The sequence below is a fragment of the Schistocerca serialis genome, chromosome 5 (assembly GCF_023864345.2).
Source record: "Schistocerca serialis cubense isolate TAMUIC-IGC-003099 chromosome 5, iqSchSeri2.2, whole genome shotgun sequence".
In the NCBI taxonomy this organism is placed as follows: Eukaryota; Metazoa; Arthropoda; class Insecta; order Orthoptera; family Acrididae; genus Schistocerca; species Schistocerca serialis.
Genome location: NC_064642.1, coordinates 204970761 through 204985285, shown reverse-complemented (window position 1 = coordinate 204985285; position 14525 = coordinate 204970761). Strand labels below are relative to the sequence as shown.

General features: G+C 38.7%; 1 protein-coding gene across 4 annotated transcripts in view; it reads right to left on the bottom strand.

Annotated features, from left to right (window-relative positions):
* The window catches only part of LOC126480865 (uncharacterized), a 114669-nt gene extending 100790 nt beyond the window's left edge, over positions 1-13879 (bottom strand). The window contains exon 1 of one of the 4 annotated variants that reach the window (XM_050104240.1): positions 13766-13879. Coding sequence is in view for 2 of the 4 variants with exons in the window: in XM_050104238.1 (XP_049960195.1) it covers positions 3364-3394 (31 nt within the window). In the remaining 2 variants the exon portion in view is untranslated. Of the gene's footprint in view, positions 1-3363; positions 3410-4380; positions 4720-13513; positions 13684-13765 lie in introns of those variants that run through there. The other 3 variants (XM_050104239.1, XM_050104243.1, XM_050104238.1) reach the window with 3 other exon arrangements.
* Between the last annotated feature and the right edge of the window lie 646 nt (positions 13880-14525).

Here is a 14525-nt window from a genome sequence, read left to right as displayed (position 1 = left end):
ATCCTGTCCACAGTTCATTTTTGCTGCTTCTTGATCACTGAGTCCTGCATATGATTGCCAGCTGGCTTTTGAGATTTTCTTTGCTTGGGGACTAGGTGTTTGTGTTGTCCTAATCATCTTGTCTCATCTTCATCACAAAATTGTGCAAGCTGTTAAAATGATTCCAAATAGACAGAGTTGCATCAGGCAAACAACCCCAGAAGAGGTCTCCCACTCATCAATGCCGCACAACCATTTTTTCATAGAGGTATCTGAGATCACCAGTTTACTGGAGAAACAGGGTCTGGTCCTATATGTTTACTTGAATGAGATCTTCAGCTAGCAATGTGAAGAATTCATTGAAATTTTTCACAATTGAATTTGAGTCTGTTGCTTTTGAGCTCTCTAGTGTAAATGGTACATTCTTTCTTTTTGGTACCGAGGTACAGGTTTCTTTCTTTATAACTCTTAATACGGATCTCATTTTCTTTGATGAGTTTCTTATCAAATTGTTAATCTATGTAATTTTAGCCTGTCTAACATAGATTCTTTTGTAGGCTTTAGAATAATCCGCAAATTCCTTGGGTAAATTTACATTTTTTTACAACAATGTTGCGGAAATGTTTCTTTCACTAGAAATTTTTATGTTTTTAGTTAGACATTGCTTACTGTTAGGATATAATGTTTTTATTTATGTAGGAAATGCTACATTAAAATGGTACAGAAAGATGTCCTGAAAACTATGCTGTCAACATTGTTATGAATATAAATGCTTTGCCAATCTTTCTTATTCATAGAGGCATCCAAGATCACCATCTTACTGGAAACACAGATGACTGGTCCTATATGTTTACCTGAATGAGATCTTCAATTAGTGAAGTGAAGAATTCATTGAATTCATCAAGTTACCTTCCATTAGGAATGTGGAATGCACTCGACAACTGTGATATGACTTAGCAATCGGTTGTGCTTTCCTTTCAGGCTTTATTAAAGCAAATCTAGATTGCAGATAGTGCCTAGCCATTATTGATTCACTATTTCATAGTCTCAATACATGTCCTAGTATGTCAGTCTAGAACATATTAGGACACGTATTGAGACTACGAAATAGTGCATTGATAATGGCTAGGCACTAGCTGAAATTTAGATTTGCTTTCATAAAGCCTAAAAGTAAAGGACAACTGATTGCTGTGCTCCATAACATGAAATTTGTTTAATTTTTTCACAAGCGAATTTGAGTCTGTGCCTTTTGAGCTCTCTAGTTTAAATCACACATTCTTTCTTTCTGGTACTGAGCTACTCTCAACATTGATCTCATTTTGTTTGATGAGTGTCTTATCAAATTATTATTCCACATAATTTTACCTATTTGAGTACCCTAACACAGATTGTTTTGCAGGCTTTATAGAATACTCTGCAAATTCCTTAGGTAAATTTATATTTTTTACAACAATGGTGCATAAGTCTGTTTCTCCCACTGGAAATTTTTATGTTTTTAGTTAGCTATTGCTTATGTCATTAGGTTTAACATTTTTAATTATGTAGTAAATGCTACATTAAAGCAGAATTATATATAAAAACAAAGATGAGGTGACTTACCGAACAAAAGTGCTGGCAGGTCGATAGACACACAAACAAACACAAACATAGTACAGATGTTCTGAAAAATATGCTGTCAACATTGTTATGAACATAAATGTTTTGCCAATCTTCTCAACAAAAAATTTTGTTGTTGTGCCTAGGGAAAGTTCTTTTTTTTATTACTATTTTGCATCACCATATATAGTAGCTCTGTCATGCTCAATAAGTACAGATGTTCTGAAAAATATGCTGTCAACATTGTTATGAACATAAATGTTTTGCCAATCTTCTCAACAAAAAATTTTGTTGTTGTGCCTAGGGAAAGTTCTTTTTTTTATTACTATTTTGCATCACCATATATAGTAGCTCTGTCATGCTCAATAATCTACTTCTGAATTTGCAGCCTGTGCCTTCAAATGATTCTAACTCTCTCATCTCTTCAAACAGATGTGATGAACAAAATATCCACGGGTGTGCTGCCGGTCTATAGTGTCCAACGGGCACAATATTTCGGCGATCATACATGTCGCCATGATGATGGCGACATGTATGATCGCCGAAATATTGTGCCCGTTGGACACTATAGACCGGCAGCACACCCGTGGATATTTTGACTATCAAATACGCCGGGAGAAACTCAAGAATCACAGATGTGATGAAGTTTTCTGCAACAAAATGAGCCTGTCCTTTTCTCCTGACAAATAACGCTCTTTTCTTCCTACAACAATGTCCTACTCATTGTACATTCATTAACCTCTTTTAGTAAAATAATGAACTCAGTCTTAATATTCCAGTCTCCTCAGAAAATTTAGTTCTGCCTGTCTCTCAGGATATAAAGTATGAAGTATTTTGGTTTCCCAGACTCAATTCATAAGTATTTCCATTTTCATGTAGTTTTCTTCCATGATAATCATATTTTGCCTCAACACAACATTCTCCACTTTTTGCTACAGATAGAGATGAACGGGAAAATTAATTCCATGTGTCAATTATGCTGACTTTCTTGTTATCTTTTCAAGTTGTTTCTAACAGATCTCTGACCTAGGTGTCTGCTTCAAATTTAGTTTGAAGTGAAGCCCATTCATTTGCAATTTTGGCACAAAAACTGATGGGGAGTTCATTGTGCCTTAGCACTTGTTTGAGTTTTGGTGGTTCTTGTTGTTTTTCACTATGCCTAAGGTTTGTTGCTATATAATACACCTTTCCAATGATACAGAAGCTGAAAGGTGGTACCGTAACAGTGCTTGATTTTTCACAGTGCCACTCCATTTGAATATTTGTATTGTGGACATTTATTAATTCATTCATTAAAGCTTTGGCTGACTTATAAGGAAAGCTTGGGGCATATAAAAACAGAACTATTACGTTTTTCCTATTATCCAGTAATATTCATTCCAATACAAAACTGTATTAACAGTTACGACCCAAAGTGCCAAGAGTCTCATTTTCATGCAGAAGATATTATCTGGGTTTTCTATGATCTGATTAGTAAGTATTTTCATAGAAAGAATGCCTTAACATACTAAATCCTACTACTTTCCCAATTCCAAACTATAAACATTACATAAAATCGAAATATAATAAAACGTATTTCCACATCTACTTACAATAAAATTTTGTCATTTAAACTTCCAATAATTGTTTAAATCAATAAAATATGTGATCGAAAGGCAAAAGAACTATTCATTGTGTTAGAGAACTGGGAGGTGAGGAGCCATATCTTTACTTCAGTATTGCATGTAGCTGGCTAGCCCCAAGCAGGGATTTTTGACCAAGTTCTCTTAGTTCAGAAAATATACTAACATATGCATTTGTAACTTATTCTTCTCAGCATTAACTCCCTCTGGTATGAGGACCGCTGTACTCAAGATTTGGTAAACACATTTTATTAAACTTTGCAGACAAATGCCCTTACTGTTGCTACTTGATGTAACATGTGAAGTGAGAAGTTGTACCCGCCATCTGTCTGGTGGTGGTGTGGTGGGGAGGGGGGGAGGGGGGGGGGGGGGAATTCTGCATGTCATATTTTATGAGGCAGAAATTCGGGACCAGCTCAGCATTTACCTAAATGAGCATGGGAAACCACCTAAAAACAACTCTCAGTGTGGCCGGTGCACCAGCCACAGTCATTCACCACCCAGATACAATCAATCCCGGGCTGGCTTACATTCTGATCTCGCAAGATAGAAAGCTGTGCGTTATGTTAGAAGATTATCTGAGCAAATCTGTCTCAGCACTGTTATTTTTTTTTTTTTTTTAGTTGTTGTGATTATGCAATTAATGGCATAAATGCATACAACTGCAAACACATGATACTACTAGAAGAAAGGTATAGCAAATTTGGGATCTAAAATGCATACCTGAAGAGCAATGGGCACTTCATCTTTGATAGTGTAAAACAAACCTCTTCCACTGCAAGCCTCTTGTTTTCTATATTTTGGGAATACATAGTATGGACCAAGGCAAGAATAAAATATCTAAAAAATATGGGCTCCAATATCCACACCTTAAGAGCTATGTGAAACCCATCCCCTCTACTGAACAAGAGCGCATAGATCTTAAGGTATGCATTCTAGGACCCATGCTTATTGGATTTTTTTCCTGTTTTGGTGGTCACTAATACCTCTCAAAATATGGAAAGCAAAGAGTTTGCAGTAATAGAGATTTATTTCACAGTATTTAAGATGAAGAAGTGGACATAACTATTCAGGTATGCGTTCTGGAGCATGTGTTTACTAGACCTTTTCATTTCTAGTAGCGTGTACTTCCAACAGTATGCGTTTAGGCCACTGATTATAATACACCCTCCATAGTTCACACCTGCTGCAAGCCAAGCATCTTCTTTCCCTTCACGAAGTTCGCAACTGCAGTATGTCTATGGGGCACAAAACGTCCACACAGCGTATGGGGAAGGTGACTTTTTGCATGGTACAACTCTGATCTACTGAAATGTATCAAGTAAATTAGCAGTCAGTGACAGTGTGATATTAGTGTTTACCCAGTTAAATTACTTCAAATATGTCGACGTTATAAACTATTTACGGGTACAAACAGAATCGTTCTGACTATCGTTAAATACGTCATGAAATATTAGCTGAATGACTTTGGAAAACGGAAGACTTAAACGATACCAACTACCCTAGTCTAAGCTAGAACACGGAAATTTTTTTCGTATAGAACATTTTGATACGCGCAGTAACTAGGATCTATGGATGATGCAACAGCAAACCCCGCCTTGCGGCGTGGGATTTCCTAATCCAGTATGGCGTGATTTCCCCATCACATTGGCACTGAAGTTTACGACCTAAAAATCTCAGCGTCGTCTTGCACGGAACTAGTGACATGACTCACTATAGCGGGGAAACCCACTGTATTTAAGTCAAGGTCATAAAGTTCAATGGCTTCGCGTGGGATCCTGTACGCACTTCCTACGCTGTTGCCACAGTTGAGACATTAGAAGTTCTCTTCTAACACCTTTTCAAGTGCTCGGTTATCCCGAAAACTCCATGCGGCGTGTCAATTTGCGGTTCTGACTTTCGGACAAGGTTTGATCTACCATCATCCACGTCTTGAAAGAATAATCTACAGCTTACATTTCAGTTCCAAAAAAATGCTTTGGTTTCATAAGCAATTTGTTGGTTTCCTTAAGCTGTGGTGAATATTTGTTCTAAATAACAATAATCAATATCGAGGAGTAGACATCTTCTATTAGAACTGAACACACAGAACATCAGTACAGATTTGTACGGGAATTGTTTCCCAATGTACACAATACGAATGCAGTGTAGCCATTGTCACTTTGGTTAAGCCCCTGGCCAAGTAGTAAGTGCAAATTTCTCTTAAAGTTTTTCATACAATTACGGATAAATAGGTACTAGACAACCAGTTAACGCGCATTGTCATTAAAAGTTGCCGTTCCCTGACATCAGAAATTTTTGAAGCAGTTCGCAGGAGCGAATTTTTTGGTTGTTATTTGGTATTCACTAAGAGGTTCTGCGACACATTTTGGTTTTATAAGAAATAATTGGTTTTAGTGATTTTTCGCCTCTAAAATATTTGCTGAGTGTCTTATGCACACTTTCCCTCGGACCTTAACAGTCTCAGTCTCTTAAATAATGGTCATACAATACCTTGAAATTTATTGCAGATTATCTATGATCGCAAAAGCAAGTAAAAGGCTTTCTCGATTACTTGACTTGAAATATGGTCTTATTTATATTAGACTCCGCGGGAGTGGGCTGATCTAGTCAGACTTAACTCTCAGAACGGTTCTCATACATTCCGTACGGTAAACTAAAAATGGGGTGCTTCTGGAATGATGTAAATCATCATTTCAAAAGCATTTCTTCATCATTGCAAAAGCATTTCTTTAGTTTGGAGCAATCTTACCCAGTTGTTTCACATGCAGCACGGTATCAGAAAACCATGTAATTTCAACTGGAGAATTTTTCTACAGCTTTGCATTTTTGCCACGCTAATTTTATGCGACGGAATTAGTGACAACATCTTTCAACTTAAACACCACTTCAGCACCGGTATTTGCAAACTAGCTATTCCTGGAAGGTCGAAGACTTAAAAAAAAGGACTTTTAGGCTTCTTGGAAAAACAGGAGGCGGTTGCTGAAATGAAGTTCAGTGTCAAGTCCTCATAAATGACTTGGTGAGGCACTACCGTATCCAAGCTCACATGCGAGTACGAAACGAAAATCGGGATGTTCGTGTCGACAGGGACGATTTCGTTATTTACAGCTACAGTCACTTTCATGTTGTTGTTGTTGTTATTGTTGTGGTCTTCAGTCCTGAAACAGGTTTGATGCAGCTCTCCATGCTAGTCTATCTTGTGCAAGCTGCTTTATCTCCCAGTACCTACTGCAATCTACATCCTTCTGAATCTGCTTAGTGTATTCATCTCTTGGTCTCCCTCTACGATTTTTACCCTCCACGCTGCCCTCCAATACTAAATTGGTGATCCCTTGATGTCTCAGAACATGTCCTACCAACCGGTCCCTTCTTCTTGTCAAGTTGTGCCACAAACTCCTCTTCTCCCCAATTCTATTCAGTACTTCCTCATTAGTTATGTGATCTACCCATCTAATCTTCAGCATTCTTCTGTAGCACCACATTTCGAAAGCTTCTATTCTCTTCTTGTCCAAACTAGTTATCATCCATGTTTCACTTCCATACATGGCTACATTCCATACAAATACTTTCAGAAACGACTTCCTGACACTTAAATCTATACTCGACGTTAACGAACTTCTCTTCTTCAGAAACACTTTCCTTGCTATTGCCAGTCTACATTTTATATCCTCTCTACTTCGACCATCATCAGTTATTTTGCTCCCCAAATAGCAAAACTCCTTTACTACTATAAGTGTCTCATTTCCTAATCTAATTCCCTCAGCATCAACCGAGTTAACTCGACTACATTCCATTATCCTCGTTCTGCTTTTGTTGATGTTCATCTTATATCCTCCTTTCAAGACACTGTCCATTGCGTTCAACTGCTCTTCCAAGTCCTTTGCTGTCTCTGATAGAATTACAAAGTCATCGGTGAACCTCCAAGTTTTTATTTCTTCCACATGGATTTTTTTCTTTTGTTTCCTTTACTGCTTGCTAAATATACAGATTAAATAACACCGGGGATAGGCTACAACCATGTCTCACTCCCTTCCCAACCACTGCTTCCCTTCTGTGTCCCTCGACTCTTATAACTGCCATCTGGTTTCTGTACAAATTGTAAATCTAAGGATTGCGAAATGAAGGGCAGTCACTTTGGCTCTATGATAATAATTATGCGTGACTAATTTCTACGAATTCAATCGCGACTAAAAGTGCTTTCTTAGTTGCTTTCAAAAAACAAAATCCAGCGTCGGTTACAGAGCAAAGCCTTTCTCTGTTACCAAGAGCCCGCATCTCGCGGTAGCGTTCTCGCTTCCCACGCCCGGGTTCCCGGGTTCGGTTCCCAGCGGGGTCAGGGATTTTCTCTGCCTCGTGATGGCTGGGTGTTGTGTGCTGTCCTTAGGTTAGTTAGGTTTAAGTAGTTCGAAGTTCTAGGGGACTGATGACCATAGATGTTAAGTCCCATAGTGCTCAGAGACATTTGAACCATTTTTGTTACCAAGAGAAGAAAAAATTCATACATAATGGACCCACTGGCCTCCGCTGAGTTTTACCGAGATAGGTTGCACAGTGGTTTTAGACACTACGCGCATTCAGATGGAACGTGTTTCAAATCACGGTATGGCCATTCGGAACTCATATTTCCGTGGCTTCTGCAAATTTACGAAGGCGAATGCCGCGACGGAAAGGATTAAATGGAAATTTCATGTTTTCTAGCACATCCTAGCATTGCCTTAACAACCTCGTCGCCGTCGTTGTGATATTATACCCTATTCTTTCTACCGTAAGACTCTTACCGGTGCAGAGGATACTTCGAGTTCGTACAGGAAATTAAAAGCTGTTGTCGCATCAATGACATGTCAGCTGTCGCAGGGGCAGGGGTCATGGAAGAGGAAAGTGCCTTGCGCTCATGAGCATTGCGAGTGGAAGTCCTAGAGGCAAACATCATCATCTTATTGTTACTAGTAGCTGTGTGGTACGAGGTTGAATGTTGGTAGCTCCGGCAGTAGCGTATACGACAGCTGACTGTCAGTAACGTTATGCCGCTGCCGCTTCTAGCGCTAGTGTAGAGCCACACGCTTGTGGGTATACTCTCAGCTAGAGATGGATCGAACTCGTTCATTCCCATGAACTACTTCATTCATTTCACTCTTTGCCGTGAAGCGTTCAAATGAAGTAGTTCATTCATGAAGTACGAAAGCCTGGCGAAGTTGCTCAGTTCGCCGCTCAGCCGCGGCTACGCTCGCTTCGTCTCGCTAGTACAATAAAGCTTCGTAATACTTCATAATTTTACCAACAGATGGCCGAACTATGCAGTAACGTGTACGCAACGTTTTAAGCTCTTACAGCGTCTGAGTTAAATAGAGCATGGTCGAAGGGGACAAAGGAAAGATAAACAGAGAAGCCTGTCACATATAAAGAAGGTATTATATTTAATCTTGCTCGACATTTTCTCATGAAGCGCCCAAAAAAGTCTTTATCTGCCAAATGAAACATTATTTGTTGTATTCATGGACTGAAAACTAGGGCTACCAACGAAATGCAGTCCAATTCCATGTTCCTTTTAAAATTTAATCCAAAATAGAATGAGTATGTTTACCACTGTCACAAAGTCTATGTACCTACGTTAAGTAATTATTCAGAAGTTTTCCTGTAGATTTTACTTTTGTTGAGAATAATAACCCTCCTTCAAAACGTTAACTGTCGTCTGTAGTCATTGGTACGATTTCAGGTAAAATCCCTTTTTCAGTGTTATTAAGAAACCTTTTATTTTCATGTTGGCTGTGCGTGCTCACACAGCCAGCCTCTTTGTTTGTATCTTTAATATTCATTTGTCTGCAGGCGCTGCCAACGGTAGGCTACCCGTAGACGCTAAGTTTAACTGCACAAATAGTCACGGTTAATGATGTCAGCACTGCAGGAAGCAAACTGACGCTGCTTTCCCCTCGCCCCTCACCAACCCAACCCTCGTAAACCTATCGTTCTCCACAAACACCACGCGGTTCGTCGATAGGCAATAGAGGGAGGATTGAAGTGAAGGGAGGATGAGTGACGTAGCGCAGATGTAGTGGGAGAGGGAGAGGGGAAGAGAATGAGTGAACTAGAAAAAAGTGAGGAGTGTGCTATCTGTGAAGAGTTTGAAGTACCAGTTCATTGAAATTGAGTGGTTAGTTCACACTTCACTGGAGTGAAGCGTTCATTTGAACGACTCATTCACGAGCTTCCCATCACTACTCTCAGCATTTAACCAACACACCTAACGCACAACTGATAGAAATATAGACAAATTTCTCAGCCATTCCTTTTAAGATACGAGAAATCTGTACAAAGTTACGATTTCGCGAGTTACTTCACAGAGTAATTTTTTACATATGATATGACAAGCACGTTTTGTTCGTTGCATACCTTTCCAGATGCTAATTTCAAGGTAAGGCAGAGGTCTTTAGAGAACAGTGTAGAAGATAAATGTGGTCGTAATTTAGAAACAAGAATTGTGGCACAGGTGATGAATCACTTTTCAGAATAATTTTAACTCCCTAAACATGAAAAAATGTGATTAAGCACGTCTTATATAACTTTGCGGTAATGCTAGCCATCAAAATTGTAACATCATGCTTGGATATGCAAATGATTAGCTTTTCAGCACAATCTCACAAAATAGGCAAGAGTAACATCATCTAAGTTATCGAGACTGCGATTTACCGTTCCGTGATACTGCTGGTCGCGTTAGTCGGGGTACCATGTGAATATGGAATCACCGGGTTCTGGAGGACCATACTTAATGGCATGAAGGCTCTCTCGATGCTCTCACGCGATTAGCTCAAGAGTGGACAGACGTTTGCTCGACCGTGCAGTGTCCGTACAGCGACATCGCTTACTTCAGGAGGGAAACAGGCTTGTTTGCACCAAGACGGTGGACAACATCTATTTTTGAGCAACACCGACCGACAGCCGACCATTTGTCTGTAGAAGTTCCGAGGAGAAAGAAAGTTGCCATTGATCGCATTCTCTTTGTCATATTGTTGCTGCCATAGGGGCAGTTTTGTGCTGCAAATTTTTGCACCTTGCACACCCTCATACTGACCAAAAATTTAATAATGCTTATTTCCTACTATATTGTATACGCACAATAAGCAAAAATTTCGTTATTTGCTATCCTTCCTGGTGCAGCAATCTCAACTTGAAGCAGTATTCTTGAACCAGTATACACAATATAAATGCACAAATTTGCACCTAAAAACCCAGCTGTGTTGTCTCTTTCCAATACACAAATATCACAACGTTCAGAAATAAGAGGAATGATCTGCGCACCAGAAAAGTTCACATGCATGAGCTTCCAGTCTCTTTAATCATTTATTTTTTATGTGTAAGTGAATGTATGAGACTAATGTGATCACGAGATGGCTGCAATAAAGATGTCGCTGCAGTTACTGTAATAGCCATAGCAAACAATAAGGCAAAAGAAATGACACACTGTGTTCGAAAAGAAATCCGTGGACCAATATCAGCTCTCACGGCTCAACAAACTGTTTTTCCAACATTGCGAGGAGGTACTTGAATTTAGTCTTCGTCTCGTCTACTGTAGGCCTAACACAACGAAACCTTGAAATGTGATACTATATTCGATTCATTTAATCAATTCATATAAATTAAGGTTTTTGTGAGTGAAACCACCCACCGTTAATCACTGTTTTTTGTGCGTCTGGTGCTACCTTCAACCCTCCCTTTGTGCACTACTATAGTGGCGTTCTCGATTTTTCGAATATTATTCAAACTTCTATAATACAATTTGGAAACAGCACATATCGCATTGATCCGCTCTCGCCTTACCCGACAATTGGTGCAAAGTACTACCAGACAGAAAAAGTTATAAGCAATTTGTTCTACTTGAGTGAACTGCCAATTAAGTCCCTATACTCATATATGATTTAAAAACCAGTTATTGCCTCAACGGTTGTGCAAGGTAGTTGCTTAATGTCATGATTATTTCTTATCAGCCACATTAGGAGCATAACCACTTTTCCTCCGTGCAAAGCGAAATATTATCACATGAGCCCGGATTTCCATGCAAATGCGTGTTTGCCATTTGGAGAATAAATGCATATTTCGAAGATTTCATTTTAGACGTTTACAACGCATATTATATCATTTTATGGCATCAGCGCATATATTGCAATATCTTCCATGAGAGCACCTTTTACTGAGGTTTTTTATATGTAATTGCCAAAAGAGCATAACATGAATAATTTTGTTACAGTCTGTAAACTTCATAGCGCACTCAATAAAGCAATGCTCCGATCAATATACAGTACTTCGTGCCAACAGAATTACTAAATTCCTATTGTTGTTAGGCGATGCTATCCCGTATAGGATGAAGGCTGGGACAGAACAAATTGATCATAGCCTGAGGCACGTTACATATTAACTCCTGCTCTACATCGTGTAGCTGAAATAGGGACGCTGATATCCTCTACAAACAAGGTAAATGGACGCACAAAGTACAAAGATTTGATAACTCTGTTACGATTAGTTGTCATGCATCTTTTTTACCTAACGTATTCTATAAAGGAAATGTCCGTGCTGCCAAATTCAGAGATATACTGCCAGATTTAGTTTTCCCAGCACAACTTATTTTAGCCAGATATTGTACCTGGACAAATGCTGCCATCTTCTACTGTAATAATTTTGATGAAGTTAAATCGGCAAAAGACTGCAAATTACCGTAGTATTATAGACGTTATCATCTGTTTGCTTCGTTCTATGGAAAAGCCTCAAGTTACCGCTCACTAGCTCTTTTTTCCGGTTTTGGGTTGTAGACACTTTCTAAGCCACTAATGTAGATTGCGGAAGTGGCATTTAGGAAAACAGACTGAAAAAAAAACACATTTGTATCAAATCAAATTTTGCGCATTTGTCTGCGGCAGTAACAGCGTAGGAACCACAGGTAACACATGGAATCTGGCAATTATTGAAGAGGCGAAAAATCTTTGCAATCATCCTTATTTCTAGTGGTGGGTGTTGCAGCCATGATTGCAGCAAAAAATAAGATGAATAAAATTATTTGATGAAATCCTGATTTTGAGCTTATTAAGTTGACAAAAATATTTTTTAGTGAAAATATAAAAAGACTTTATCTGATTTTTTCCAACATTTCTTCAGTTAAATATGCACCTTTCATGTCTTGTGATGTAGAAAGGTCTTTTTTATGTACAAAAATTTTTGTCTAATAAAATTGTTTGTTGTGTGCTGTTGTAGAATGAAATAGAAGTAATTATAGAAATGAATTTTGATACCGCTTATTTAAATTGTTCTGGTATATCACTGTGTATATTTAAATATATGACACTGCCTGAATGCATGCAGGTTTTTCGATTTGGTAGTGATGAAAATCCGGGCTCTAATTATCACAATGATAGTGATAGTCAACTTTTGGGGAAACTGTGCAAATTGTATTACGGGATCGACATCTTTTGATTCAATAGTTCTTTCTCTATCGAAAAAGAAAGAAACAAACCATTTAAAATCAAACAGAATCGTGCATGCGTGCATTCTCAGTTTTTCCCCAATGAGGCAAAAGAACACAGACTATCAACAACAATGGAAGAATGTAGAAAAAAAGTCCTTTCACGGACTGGTAATGAACTAGCAAATGACACATTTTTTTTAAAGTTCTGCCTGTTAATACACATAGCACACTGCATTTACAGAACGAGACACAAAAATAACAACTGTCTAGCCTGATAGAGATTATCTGCGGTTAGTTACAGAAGGGAAACGGCTTCACCCGGAAACCACCTGATAGATGATTCGCGGAAAGAAAGGAAACTGGGTAAACAAGATTAGGTTTTGTGTACGCTAAGCGTTTTCATGAAGAAGTACCAGCTACAATTGCACAAAGATGTGAAGGAAATGGAATCATCCTAGCATTCGCCATAATTGAATTAGAAAACTACTAAGTCTAAACGATTGAACGGGGAATCTGCACAGCGCTTATCCCACACGTGAATCCAGTGTCTTTCCGCCAACTCGTTCGGTTTCGAGAAAAACAGCTACATAGGACTTAAAACTGATATAATGAGCATAGAGCAATACAAGGTTCACGGAACAGTAAGAAAGACCACCTTCAAACATTGCGAAAAAAAGGTGTTGGCATCTTTAATATCCGAGTCCCAAATTCTTCACTGCAAATTAACTGTACATTCGTACAGCAATATAGTTACAAGAATCTTGATTAGCAATGCATGCATGTCCAAATCCAAGCAATGAGGCAAAAGATTATTTCGTATATAGTGAAAAACCATGTTGATCATAATTTTACAAAATCTACGTACCGTTTACAAAAGTTCTCTCCATCGAAACACGTAACCAAAAATGACAAGATGAGGCTTCCAACTTCTGAATTTCGTAGACGCAAACCTCATCACTACATTTATTCCCAGAAGAGGTATATGTGTATGTTAAGCAAATGATTTTGAATTCATGTACGTGTTGTCTTATTAACAAACAGATGCGGCGGCAAACACTGTACGGGAACAGTATTACTTATAGCACATTCACAACACAAATGTATTACATCAGCTTACCTAATTTCTGATGCTACGCGTAAGAATATGCCCTTCCCGTCACTACAGTAGCGCTACACTACCACTTCTGCAGAAGCCAATCGGCGCTATGCTCAAGCGACGGACCGCCGGGCAAGTCTGAGCCTGTCGTAGCCATGGTTGCTAGTACGCCTAATGGTCGAGACATAATGGACGCTACAGCTGCGTAACTGCAACCCTGTTAACTTTCCACTTTGAGGCCAAAAGACGCATTGAAATAAATTTAATTAATTACAGAGATATAAATACAAAAACTTTTTCGTGTGGATTTTTCTCAAGTTAAAGTGGCTAGTGCTGCGCTCTCTGAGAACCCGTGTGGGATAACCCTACGTGGAGCTGCGTCACCTCCCTATCCACATTGGAATTGGAGAATGCAGAAGAACAATTGGCTTTTGCTGAATACTGTTTTAAATATATTTATATTCGAGTGCAGAAATTCTTTCACGAGACATTCCAGTCAAAGTTAAAAAATAGTTTTGCAGGTTAATATGCACTGTAATCTGAACTTGGAGTGTGACGAGTAAGTTCCTCGTTTTCTAAAAGAGACAATCTTCGTGGATAAGAAATATATACATTTCTTCTGAATAAATGTTGCTAGTGCGACAGAGCTTCCTTGCAATGTAATAAATCACAAGGTCCGTCAGGACCATTATTAGCAACCACAGTCCTGGCAACTCTCAAAAAATGGCTTACTAAGAAGCACACAAACAGTTTTTGCTCTGTCTTATTATTCTTACGATTT